The 14,318-nt window shown below is 40.9% G+C and overlaps 1 protein-coding gene across 1 annotated transcript in view; it reads left to right on the top strand.

Annotated features, from left to right (window-relative positions):
- Positions 1–13,738, top strand: part of vstm2a (V-set and transmembrane domain containing 2A) — a gene marked incomplete at both ends in the record, with an annotated part of 79,116 nt that extends 65,378 nt beyond the window's left edge. Inside the window, one exon of the mRNA XM_081352975.1 lies at positions 13,662–13,738. Coding sequence (XP_081209101.1) covers positions 13,662–13,738 — 77 coding nt within the window. The remainder of the gene's footprint in view (positions 1–13,661) is intronic.
- Positions 13,739–14,318: the final 580 nt, after the last annotated feature.

Here is a 14,318-nt window from a genome sequence, read left to right as displayed (position 1 = left end):
TATATAGCGCTTTTCACAACACAGGTTGTATCAAAGCAGCTTCACAGTAATAAATTAGAACAATACATCAATGTTTGTTTCTAGTGGAACGTCTACGTTCGGTAATGCTGATCAATAGTATCGTTGATTGATTAATTCAATTAAATATCCCCAAATATCCCCAACTGAGCAAGCCAAAGGCAACAGTGGCAAGGAACCGAAAAACTCCATCAGGTGACCTAATGGAGAAAAAAAAACCTTGGGAGAACCCGGGCTCAGTCGGGGGCCAGTTCTCCTCTGGCGTTTATGAACTAGAGGTCGGATTTAACTGTAGGATTAAAAGTATTATATGAATGCCTGGCTGAAGAGATGCGTCTTTAATCTAGTTTTAAACTGGGAGAGTGAGTCTGAGCAACGAACAGTATCCGGAAGACTATTCCAGAGTTTTGGTGCTAAATGTGAAAATGCTCTCCCTCCTTTGGTGGATCTGGATATCCTAGGTATGACCAAAAGCCTCGAATTTAGTGATCTTAAAGAGCGCGATGGATTATAGGGCGATAGAAGATCGGTTAAATAGACTGGAGCTAAGCCGTTTAGGGCTTTATAAGTCAGTAGCAATACCTTGTAATTAATACGGGACTTTATAGGTAACCAATGTAGGGATGATAAAATCGGTGTTATATGATCATATTTTCTTGATCTAGTTAGAACTCTAGCGGCGGCATTTTGGACTAACTGTAGCTTGTTTATTAAGGATGCAGGACAACCGGCTAATAACGCATTACAGTAATCTAGTCTCGAGGTCATGAATGCATGAACTAACTTTTCTGCGTCAGAAACTGATAGCATATTACGTAGCTTAGCAATGTTTCTAAGGTGGAAAAAGGCTGTTCTTGTAACATATGAAATATGATTTTCAAAAGACAGGTTGCAGTCTAATATAACACCCAGGTCTTTTACTGTAGAGGATGAAGTAACAGGACATCCTACTATGTTAAAGTTGTATTGTGAGAGGTTTTGTGGGTGGTTTTTTGAACCGATAAGTAGTACCTCTGTCTTGTCTGGATTTAATAAAAGAAAATTATGCGTCATCCAATCTTTTATATCTTTAACACACTCTGTCAATTTGGATAATTTAGCGTTTTCATCTGGCCGTGATGAAATATAGATTTGAGTGTCATCAGCATAACAATGGAAACTAATTCCATGTTTCCTTATAATATTTCCAAGTGGCAGCATATATATTGAGAATAATAGAGGGCCTAACACAGATCCCTGCGGCACTCCATAGTTTACTGGAGTTATGATAGATTTTTCTCCATTTAAATAAACAAAATGGTAGCGGTCAGATAAATACGATCTAAACCAGCTTAATGCTTGTCCTTGAACACCAGTATAATTTTGTAGTCGATCTAAGAGTATTGTATGATCTATAGTATCGAACGCAGCACTAAGATCAAGTAAAACTAATATTGAGATACAGCCTTGGTCAGAAGCTAAAAGTAAATCATTTGTGATTTTAACGAGCGCAGTTTCAGTGCTATGATGCGGCCTGAATCCAGACTGAAACTTTTCATAGGTGTCATTTTCTTGTAAGAAAGAGCCCAGTTGAGCGGACACAACTTTTTCTAGTATTTTAGACATAAAAGGTAGATTTGAAATGGGTCTATAATTTACTAGATTATTCGGATCTAATTGTGGTTTCTTAATGAGAGGTTTTATAACTGCCAATTTAAATGTTCTTGGAACATGACCTAAAGATAAAGACGAGTTAATAATATTGAGGAGAGGCTCTTCCACTACAGGTAACACTTCTTTTAATAGTTTAGTTGGTATGGGATCTAATAAACATGTTGTTGTTTTAGAGGAAATGATAAATTCATTTAACTCTTTTTGTTCTATAGTTGAAAAGCACTGTAATTGTTCTTGCGGCGTGATAATTGAGGCTGAATTATAAGGCGCGATTGAGGATTGAACGTTTACAATTGTGGTTCTGATGTTTTCTATTTTCTCAGTGAAGAACTTCATGAAATCATTACTACTAAACTGTAATGGAATACTTTGTTCAGGAGACATCTGTTTATTTGTTAGTCTCGCCACGGTGTTAAATAAGAACTTAGGATTGTTATGGTTGTTTTCTATTAGTTTGCGTAGATGCTCAGCCCTGGCCGCTTTTAGGGCCTTTTTATAACGTGACATACTGTCTTTCCATGCGATTCTAAAGACCTCTAAGTTGGTTTGTTTCCATTTACGCTCTAAATTACGGGTTTCTCTCTTTAGAACACGCGTAGTACTGTTGTACCATGGTGCTTTACTTTTCTCTCTGACCTTTTTTAATCTAATGGGCGCAACAATATCCAATGATCCAGAGAGAATGGTGCTCATAGTGCTAGTTAATTCCTCAAGTTCATCTGTTTGTTTGGGTTCACTGAGCAGCTGAGACAGATCCGATAAGCTGTTTGAAAAATTATCTATGGTGGATGGAAGGATTGTTCTGCCTAATCGATAACGCGGCGCAGCATGATATATTACAGGAGTACGTAATATGCAAGTTACCATGTAATGGTCAGTGACATCGTCACTTTGTGGAATGATATCTATATCGGTTGGATCGGTTCCATGTGATATAATTAAATCGAGTGTATGATTAAATCGATGAGTCGGTCCGGTAATGTTTTGCTTGACCCCAAAGGAGTTTAATAAATCAGTAAACGCAGCCCCTAACGCATCATTTTGATTATCTACATGGATATTAAAGTCTCCAACAATTAATGCTTTATCGAAGTTAACTAATAGGTCTGAGAGAAAATCTGCAAACTCTTTTAGGAAATCAGCGTAAGGCCCAGGCGGTCTATATACGGTAGCCAAGGCTAGAGATAATAGGGATGTTTTTCTATCATCTAAGAGCGTAACATTTAGTACAAGTACTTCAAATGAAATAAACTTATAACCCGTTTTCTGAGTAACATTGAGAAAATCTCTATAGATTGTTGCAACACCGCCGCCACGACCATTCAGACGGGGCTCATGCTTATAGAAGTATCCAGGAGGAGTAGACTCATTTAAACCAAAATAATCATTTGGTTTAAGCCAGGTTTCAGTAAGGCAAAGTACATCGAAGCTATTATCTGTGACTATTTCATTTACAATAACTGCCTTAGGTGTGAGTGATCTAATGTTTAGAAGACCTAGCTTTAAAAATTGTTTTTGATTACCAATAGCAACATTTTCTGGTTTAATAACAATTAGATTTTTTCTAGATCCTGCAGTAGATTTATGATTTGATCTCACTAAACGAGGAATAGACACAGTTTCTATGCAATGTTCTACACTATTTATATCAGTTAAATTGGTGCAGCAGAGACTATGATTTGGACTTTTGTTTACTAGTCAAAAGGTATTTAACATTTTGGAGATGTTATCTGACAGAAGATCCGATCCGAATCTGTTTGGGTGTAAGCCATCAGCACGGTAAAGCCTAGGACGCTCCCAAAACAGATTCCAATTATTTACAAAGAGAAGTTTCTGCTCATTGCACCATGACATTAACCATTCATTAAGCGCAAATAATCTACTAAACTTTTCATGACCTAGTCGGTACGTGGGAAGCGGTCCTGACACAATAATCGTTATATCAGGCGATGTGCTGCGTACCGTATCGATCAGATTCCTGAAGTCTTTCTTCAAAACTTCCGTCTGGCGCAGCCTGATGTCGGCCCCTCCCGCGTGCAGGACAACGGTTCCGACGCGCTCGTTCAGAATCTCGGGAACGTGAGCAGCGACTTCAGAAACACGAGCACCAGGAAAGCAGTGACTATGCACCTTACTTTTATTTAACGTAACGTGTACGTGTCGAACGATGGAATCGCCGATGATCACAGCATCGCGTTCTGTTTCGCGAAGAGGGGAGAAGCGGTTTTGTGTGGATATCTCGAAAACCGGGAGGGTCGGAGAGAGTTTTCTTGGTCTAGACCTGACTCGCGACTTCCGCTGCGGAAAAATCCAGGCTTCGTGATGGCATGTTGGAGCCGGAGTGAACGAGACCATGGCTGATCGCGACCTCGACGTTCGGGACCGATGTTGAGGAACGCACGGAGTAGACGAGGTCGGAGTCAGCGGGTTAGTAACATTAATCTCTGATTTGTGTGCCTCGGCGCGCGATGTTTCGAGAGCCAAACGCCGGTCTATCAGCTCGGCTTTTCTTACTAAAAGGTCGTGGATCTGTTTCTCAACAGCTTCCAGCTCAGACTGCACCGCGTGCAGCTCAAATGTGTCCTCACCTGCACCAAAAGGTAGACTACTTACATTTGATATATTCGCCATTTTAACAGATGGACAGTAAGTTACAACGACGCTACCAGTGGTGCTATCAATATTAATACTAATTTATGGCTTAAGTCTTGGATATAATCCGTCTTTTCAGTGGTACGGGTGTAGAGTAGACGCACGATAGGTGAAAAATGTTTGTTTGTAACTTAAATGAGTGCGGAGAAGACGCGTTCAGCCGTGATCCACGGACGTAACCTATAAGAGTATCCAGCGTTGGATCACAAGGCTTGAGACGCGTCTGCTCAACAATCCGCGTTATAACTATGAGGTGAGGAAAAGTAGAAAATGTTCGTTGTTGGCGGTAAAAGTGTGTTTAGTTTTTTCCGGAAAAGATGAACGTGAATATGGAAACGCTTTATCACGCTGGAGTTTTTACGTGTCACAGCAGTTCTGAGTTGAAATGTCCGGTGAGTGGAGCTAAAAGATTAATACTAACGTACACCTTCTTATATCATGACGCGTCTTTCACAGGATCATTCCGGATCTCTCCACGTTATAAGTATAATCCTGTACAGCTGAGCTACTGAACAAGCATCAGTAAAACTGAACATATGGAGCTGGTTAAGTGATGAAAACTCCTAAATATATTCGTTTACAAATCATGCACTACGGTAAAAAGTGTTTTGAGGTCATTACATAATTGTGCAAGGAGCCGCTTGAAAACAAGTCTTTATTAATTCATAATCTGCCCCTGTAATCATAATTGTGTGTGAAATCGATTAAAAGTTCTTGCTGTTTCACTGCCTCTAGTGTTCATTTCTGTTAGAAACCGCAGCGATATGTACGTACTGGAACGTATTTTGCGTTTTGCAAAAATGTTGCCAGAGGAATGTTTTCCAATGAGCCTGTTGCACTCTTCACAGGCCTTCTTCTGGTCCGATCGTCAGTCTTGTGTTTGAAAATGCTTGCAGTTTTCCATAAAAACAGATTAATATATTTTTGCAAGATTTCATTATTATAGTCAATATAGTGATGCAATCGAATGAAGGCAAAGATATGGCAGATATAGTACATAATTTAAAAACTTATGAGCTCAAAACATGTTGTGTGTGTGTGTGTGTGTGTGTGTGTGTGTGTGTGTGTGTTGACCACTGCATTAAATATTATGCACTTCCCCAAAAAATATCATTCTGAGTGGCTGATGTAGCAAATTACATTTAAATGATCTTTAAAACAGACCAGCACAGCTCAGGCTCAGGGCAGACACTCTTCAGGCCGCATTCTGGGTCCGATCGTCACTCTTGTGTTTCAAAATGCTTGCTGTGTTCCATAAAAACAGATTCATATGCATTTGCAAGATTTCATTATTAATTGTCAATCCTGATCAGTGTTGGGGAAAGTTACTTTGAAAAGTAATGCATTACAATACTTCATAAAGTGAAATAATAATCCTCAGACTGAAGGAAATGCAGATTCACGCGTGTCCAGTGGAGGAACAGCTCAAATTAACCCTTCAGCTGCTGTTATTCTGGAGAACAGAGGAATAGATGCAGGAGGAGAAAGTTTAACACTTACTTTACCAATAAAAACAAAAAAAAAACATCTATAGTAATTTTTGCTTATGGTTTAACTGAATCATCGAACGTCAGAAGCAAGTACATTGGTCAATAAAGTGAGATTAAATGCATACAAATGTTTTATGTAACATATTTAGTTATTGGAGTTCTTGGTTTGCATAGTATTGTGATTCTGCATTTCACTGATTTTATTCATTTTGAGGAATACTGATTTTTTTCTTTTTTTTTTTTGTGCAGGTGAGATGAGTAAATGCATCCTCACATTTAGTCTAGAACTATAATAACCATCATGTTCTCTCACACACACAGACACAGACACAAACACACACACACACACACACACATACACCTCTGCACTTCAATTTGGGACAGGAGAGCTGTCAGTCAATAAATGGGAAAACTAAGTAGCCTAACTTGCATTACTTATTTGAAAAAGTAACTCAGATATTTTAAAAGTAATGCGTTACTTTACTAGTTACTTGAAACAGTAATCTGATTACAGATTACATAACTCAAGTTAATTGTAATGAGTTACCCCAACACTGACCCTGATGCAATAGAATGAAAGCAAAGATATTGCTGTTTAGTAAATAATAAAAAAAAAATGAGTTTAAAACGTGTGTGTGTGTGTGTGTGTGTGTGTGTGTGTGTGCTGACCACTGTTAAATATTATGCAATTCCCTCAAAAATATCCCTCTGAGTGGCTGATGTAGCAAATTACATTTAAATTAGCATTTAAAATATGTACATAATAATGAATATTGGAGCAAGATGTTTATTGGCAATCATGAGGTACTTAATGTGATTGCAATTATAATACTTGTGCATTTTAATTTCACTGTGTAGGGAAATAATGCAACCAAATCAACTGGAGGTGACATTTACATTTACATTTTTCTTTTTTTTTCTTTTTTTGTCCAAAACGACTTACATTGCATTCAAGGTACACATTTGTATCAGTTTTATCAGAACGCATGACCTTGCTATCGCTATGATCTACTGAAAAATATGCTTTTCGAAATTTACAATATTATGGCATAACTAATTTAATATGTAAAAGAGTTGTTAATTGGTTTTATTTAAACTAGTAGCAGAGCTCGTACTGGAGTATAAACCCTCAGTAGACTATAAATATAATTTCATTGACAGATAATATTGACCTCAAAATTGCAAATGTATTCCTCTTTTGAAAGCGAACTCTGCCTCAGTGTTTAATACGAGATCATGTTAGCATAGAGAGATTAACACTCATTATATTAATTCGACACAGAGTTTGTGACAGTTTTTAAATCACAGGCAACCTGAGCGTGGCATGAAAAACTTAATCTTGTAAAACACTGGCAGATATTTGGACCAGGTCTATCTGGATGTCAATATTAATAGTCTACAGTGAGTCTATCAGGTTTGTGGTGGTGTAAAATATTGAAAGAGATTTAATCTGGTCACTGCCAACAACAACGATGCAAACAGACTCTAACAAGATCAACAAATGATCAAATGTCAGACCCAGCTCATTCATTACACGGAGAATGTCTTTTATATCACACTTCAGTTGTTGAATCTGAAATAAGAAGGAGACAATATGTTCTAAGAATGTTTAGCTAATGTTTCCATTAAGTTATGAAAATTTTATTTCTGAATGTTTAAATTTTGTTGAAAAAAAAACGTTATGGGGATGTTACTTTTGACTGTTCTCTGAACGTCCTGAAACAAGTAAAAAAAAAAATAAAAAAAAAATAATGTAAGATAAAAAAATGCGATGTATAAATACTGTTTTTGTGCTAACGTTTTGAGAGCGCTATTAAAGACCGGATAACTTTGAACAAGATGCTGCTTCTTCAGGGAACAGGATTACAGTCAAGTAACCCGAGACATTTGCATTATACTAAATTCACTTTTATTTTATGGAGCACATTGAAAAAATAAACAAAAACTGAAATAATAATAATAATAAAATACTACTTATGAAACACATATGCATAAGCATAAATCAAGTACTGAAAGTATAAACTAATCATGTAATTATTCACTTAAATACTTAAATCATGTTAGACTAATACAATTTAGTAGCCTTGGTGAATTTCTTTGAATTGCAATTCAATAAATTCCTCTTACATCTTGTGCCCTTTGGCCGATTCAATTTTATCTTCAGCTCATTATTTGAATAGGACCAAAATTCTAACATTCTGATTTACAGCCAAACCTCCTGAACCATCAGAAATATGAGAGAACATCTCTGACCGTTTGAGCTGAAGAGAGAGAAAGATGGAAAACAAGAACAAAGAAAGCTCTGATCTATCATCAGTCAACTATCCAACATCAAGATGATTTCAAATTTATTGCAAAGAGGTTCTTCTATCATGTCATTTGTACAGCATGTAGAATCAAGGTTAGATCATATTAAAGGCTACATATTGTACCTTTACACGTCTAACCCGCTTCACTTAAACACAAGTATTTTGAACTTTGTTAACCTTCGAGAACCTTCACTACCACAACATCAGTGAGCTGTAATTATAGATGATGACATTCTGGCATGAACACTCTCTTCCTTACAGCTAATCAGACTCGACTGGTAATGAACGTATAGATGCCATGCATAATCGACAGTGCATCTCAGCCCAGGGTAAAAAGGGCCAGCAGGAATGATTAATTATTCCCTGCGAGCGGAAGAAGGGAGGGAAGCTTCGGTCCGATGCGATTGCTTGTTTCAGGAACGTTCCCGTTCGGCTTGATCACCTCGGGCCAAATGAGATCTGGCAGAGAAGAGTATCGGGTCACGGGGGGTTCCTCCTCTATTTCAGGGAATGAAGCTCCCTGAGGAACATTGCCCTGCTTGTTCTGACGGAAAAATCCCTTAAATGTCACCGTGATTTAGTGAATATTTCATTTTCCATTCCCTTTTTGTTGCCTTGTTTTCGGGGGGTTTATGGCCAGTATACATCCTTGAGCTTCCCTCGTTCTTTTCTGTAGTCGAGGCAGGAATGCAATAAGTCGAGAGCGGAATCAGATCACATTTGCTTTGAAGTCTTTAGGCCTTGCATCCCACCTCATTTCATTGTTCAAAGGGAGGTCTAGAGGAAAATATGAGAAAAACAAGGAGAAATGCAGTTCAAAAATTCAGGCTTATTTATAGTCCTGTGCGAGAAATGGAACATCATCAAACCTGCTAACAATAGACTGGAAAGTGGATTTTTTTTCAACATTTACAAATGTCATCAAAGCGTACCTAGACTGAAATATCAAAAATATAACTTTATTTCATATTGGTGAATCAATTACCTAATCTATTACCAACACAATTGGTACATTTTGAATGGGTTAAATCATGTAAAAAAAAAAGATAAGTTGCAGGTTACCACTAAAAAACAACATTTTATTCAATTAAACCTTTATCCATTTCTAAACTTGCCTGTACCTGTAGTCGTTCTTTCTCCGTAACGCATCTGTCAGCACATAGGTGTTTTAAAAATACTCTGAAAACCCTTTAGAAAAGTGCAGGAAGGCTGTGCGCATTAATCCCTTTTCATGGTGTAATGGCAGTTTTCAGTTTGATTTATGTGGGGAGGTTTTAGCACAAGGCTTCTGTGAATAGGTAGATGCAGACCAATAAAACCATACCGTTTTCTGGCACCCGGGTGGCTTAGAGTTGTTTTGATTGCACTTTGTTAAGAAAATAGTAATATTAAAAAGAGGTGCACATTATTTGGAGGAAGAGGAGTTCATATTTACTTTTTGTCATAGGGCTGGATGAACTCCTTGCTTTGGGGAGAGAGCTGTATTTACCGTACTAGAGCAAATTTACATACTGTTATTAAATGCTGTCAGACGTGCAGAATGAATGCAATAGCTCACATAATGAGGGCCAAACTAACCCATGTACCTGGAAAAGTGCAGGTACTGTAATGTAATTTTAGTTGTCAAAAACTCCAAAATAGTCCAAACTTTATGTAACACAAATGAATGTGCACTCCTCTACTAATGCACATTATATTCATACAGAAAGTATTATGGCTAAAAACACCCATGCTCAAAACTCTTAAAGAAATTAGTTTTTTTACCAGTGTTATTTGAGATGCTATTATATTTCCCCTTCGAGGGAACTTGTGCTGCGTCGAGAATCGACACATTGGGGAACGCCTTCAGCGTGACACGTCTGAAGCCTGTATGGGTCCAATCTCGATTGGTGTTGTGTTATTACATCACTCGTGACGGCGTATGTGACGGTGATGCGGAAGCTATAAAGAGATGCCGGATGACAACAGCGTCAGCTTTCTGGTCTTCAGCAAGCGTTCTGTGTGACTGTTTTGTCTTATCTGGTGTTGTCTGTCTAACATACTCATTCAAGCACATATTTAAAAGAAAAATAGGAGAAACAATTCAGGGAGTGTGCGTCTACTTGCGCGTGCTATTTGAGCGAGGATGACACGCACTCGCTCTGTGTTGTTTGTCTGGAAGTGGAGCTTGCACGGGCAGCGCTCGAGGGCTCTGTCTGTGCAAACTGTGATCTAATGCCCCTGAGAACGCTCCGCTACCGCCTGAGCCTTTTCGATGAATCAGGCCAGGCTCGCGCTCCCCGTGGGTCAGGTCCCGCGTCTGTTGAGGGGAACGTAACAAGGGCAGTGGCCATAAATATCGATTGGCCAGCAGAAAAGCAGGAAGCAACGAGAAAAAGCATACTAGATGAGCGCTTCCTGCACAGCCTTCGCACTGGAGCCTCCCATTTTTCACTGAGGTGTCGAGATTGTGGAATAAGCCCTTCTCGTCCCGTCTATAGAGCCCCAACATTCATATATATTCATCCATTGTGGGCTCGAAAGAGAAGGACTACGGGACGTATCGTCCCTGAGAGCTCCGGCGCTGCCCTCCAAGCCCTGCCGTACTACATCAGCCTTGGTGGGGCAAGCATATATGGCGGCAGGTCGGGCTGGTGCATGCCTGCATACGATGGGGATTTTGCAGGCATACCAGGCCAATCTCCTAAAAAGAGGTGGATGACAGCGGGGAGGTCACCCTCGATGATATTAAAGAACTGCGTAGAGCGGCTGACTTGTCTCTCCGTGTTACCAAGGAGACTGCCCATGCCATAGGCCGCTCCATGTCAGCAATGGTAGCAACAGAGAGGCACTTGTGGCTGAACTTGTCGGGCATTGGGGAGAAGAACAGAGCTTTACCTGCAGAGGCGAAGCGAGAGTCAGTGACCACGAATGCATCCTTCACAGGCTGGGGAGCGGTCATGGAGGGCCTCTATAACAGGGATCTTTGGAAGGACCACCATCTTTTGCGGCACATCAATTGCTAGGAGATGTTGGCAATTGCTCAGACATTTCCTTCCGGACCTCAGAGGCCATCATGTTCTAGTGCGAACAGACAATACGTCGGTGGTCTCATATATAAATCGACAGGGGGGCATGAGATCGCACCCTCTATGCAGACTGGCACATCAGGTTCTTCTGTGGTTTCCCAGGGAAAACTACTCTCAATCAGAGCAATGTTTATTCCCGGGGACAAAAATGTGGGAGCAGACATCATGTCGAGGCAGGGGCTGAGGCCCAGGGAATTGAGACTCCACCCCGAGACGGTGGAGCTGATATGGAGGGAGTTTGGTCAGGCGGAAGTGGATCTGTTCGCCTCTCACGAGGATACTCACTGTCCGCTCTGGTTTTCCCTCGCGCATCCAGCTCCCTTGGGACTGGGTGCCATGGTGCAGGCATGGCCGAGGCAACGTCTGTACACATTTCTAGAGAGGGTCCGGCAGCACGGGATCAGCTTGCTCCAAGTAGGCCCATACTGGCCGGCCCAAGTATGGTTTTCGGACATTATAGCTCTTCTAGCAGGCCCTCCGTGGCAAATCCCAATCAGGAGGGACCTTCTCAGGAGGCCGAGGGAACAATACATCATCCTCGGCCAGAGCTGTGGAAGCTGTGGGTCTTGAGGGGGACCAACTTGTAAATGCTGGTCTCTCAACTGAGGTTGTTGACCATCCTAAACTCTAGAGCCCCCTCCACGAGGAAACTGTATGCATTAAAATGGAATGTATTCAACTTATGGTGCAGAGAACATCAGTTGGACCCAGTTAACTGCCCAGTGGCTTCAGTACTGGAGTTCCTCCAGAGTCGCTTCTCTGACGGGCTCTCCCCATCCACGCTAAAGGTCTATGTGGCGCTGTAGCTGCCTTCCACATGCCTCTAAGGGTGGGCACCTTTGGGAGACACCCACTTATAGTGCGTTTCCTTCGTGGAGCTAGGAGGATGAGGCCTGTCGTCCAGTCCAGGGTCCCCACGTCAGACCTGGCAGTGGTTCTTGAAGGGTTATCCCTGGCACCCTTCGAACGAGGTGTCTGAGAAATTTTTATCTTTAGAAGTAGCTTTCCTGTTGGCTATTACGTCCCTAAAACGAGGCAGGGACCTGCAGGCGCTATCCATTGCGCTCTCTTGCCTCGAGTTCGCTCCTGGCAGAGAGAGAGCTATTCTCCACCCTAGACCCGGCCATGTGCCTAAGGTGCAGACAAATGTGGCACGGTCTGTAATTCTACAGGCATTTCATCCTAGCTAGATTACATCTGTTATGCCCGGTCCAAGCTGTAGGGGCGTACGTACACAGGTCCTCGGGCTGGAGGAAGTTTCACCTCTTCTGATAAAAGCCCACTCAACTAGAGGAGTGGCTTCCTCTAAAGCTCTGCTAGCAGGGGTTTCCCTTCAAAAGGTCTGTGATACCACTGGCTGGGCCTCCTCACACACCTTCATAAGACATTACAGTCTGGATCTGCCCTCTACACCGGGTTCACAAGTTCTCTCGTCTTGACTGTGCCAGATTGCTTCACACCAGGGCGTGTACTTCTCAGTGTGGTGCAGTGGGCATTTCATTCCCAAATGTGTTGATTCTCGGCGCAGTGCGAGTTCCCTCGAAAGGGAACGTGTTGGGTTACAACTGTAACCCTCGATCCCTGAGAAGGGAATGAGACGCTGCGTCCCTCGGCCACACTTCTTGCGCTCCTGAGAATTACTTGCTTCAACCTATCAGAAGCTGCCACTATTGTGATCCGGCGTCCCTTTATAGGTTCCGCATCACCATCACATGTGACGTCACGAGTGATGTAATGACGCAACACCAATCGGACTAGTTCCATACAGGCTTCAGACGTGTCACGCTGAAGGCGTTCCCCAATGTGTCGAAAGTTTAAGTTTCTTATATTTTGTTCTATTTCAGTTCAAGTTTTTCAAATCTTACCTTTCATTTAGTGTGTGATATCACTGTTTGTGAATTGCAAAGTTTTAAAGGTCAAAGTGCACAACAAATAAAGTTATTGTCTCCTAAACAAAATAAGTGATTCTGAACTGCTGAAACGAGTCATCAGGAATTACAGTCTTACTTCCTGTTAGATACCCATGTAACAATGTAACACATTTGCATAATGCTAGCCTCTGGTCTTGGTTGGCTGAGCAGCGTCTCTTTGCCCTGCCCTCAAACACTGTTGTTTTATCTGAGACTGGAAGAGTTTGGTTTGTGTTGCTCATGTCGAGAAGATCGACCAATCACAACAGACTGGGCCGTCTGACCAATCAGAGCAGAGCAGCACTCAGAGAGGTGGGGTTTAGAGAGACTGAATCTTCAAGCAAACCGTTTCAGACACTGTGAGAGAAGAGCTGATGCTGCAATGTATATTGTGAGAAAATGTAAATGTTTTTTGACCTTGGATGCATGTAAACTTATTGTAGGAGACTCTAAAATAAAATTTAGATTTTTTTCAAATAGCATAATAGGGGCACTTTAATGTTTATCTTATTTCAAGTAACATTTTTTCATGGTTCAATGTCCTTTCATCTTCCCCCACAGGTACGAGGATAGCCAAAAGTAATGGACTTGCTCTTCTTCTCCTCACGTCTGGCCTCATGAGGGAAGCGTGGCTATAGTTTCAAGACAGTGACTCTTTTTCCCAGAATCACTCTTATTTCAGAGCCAAAAGAAAATTTCCTGCTATTTGGACGGAGTGGACAGAACAGTCGTCCCGACCCTTACTTCAAACCACTGCACCCAATGTAGTCTAATGATCATCACCAGAAGCACTTTTCTTTAAAAAGCCTATAAGAGAAGGAAACTGCCATAGTGGACACGTGCTTCACGCTCCAAATCATACAGAAGACAGACACACACACACATACACACACAGACACGGACTCTTATGGGATCTTGCGCCCCATATATATTTTTGGTTGGTTTTTGTTTACCTTTTATCTCCAGCTGTGAATTTAATACATTGCTCTGAAGAGTCTATATTTGTGTAACATATGAATATATGAACAGATATACAGTATATATATATACAGTATTTGATTTCAAATTCCCTTGACTCTGTACAGCTGCCATTCATTCATCTGCAAAAACAGCCTCGAAAACAAAAGTAATGGCTCCGCGGCTTTAGTACATGTTGTGTTCTGGATCGCTAGTTGATGTGGTAAATCACAGTGTTTACGCTGCATTGAGCTGCAGTGA

This window comes from Scardinius erythrophthalmus (assembly GCF_964197995.2).
Source record: "Scardinius erythrophthalmus genome assembly, chromosome: 22".
Taxonomy (NCBI): Eukaryota; Metazoa; Chordata; class Actinopteri; order Cypriniformes; family Leuciscidae; genus Scardinius; species Scardinius erythrophthalmus.
Note: the sequence above shows the minus strand (reverse complement) of the source record. Positions and strands in the feature narration are given on the sequence as shown.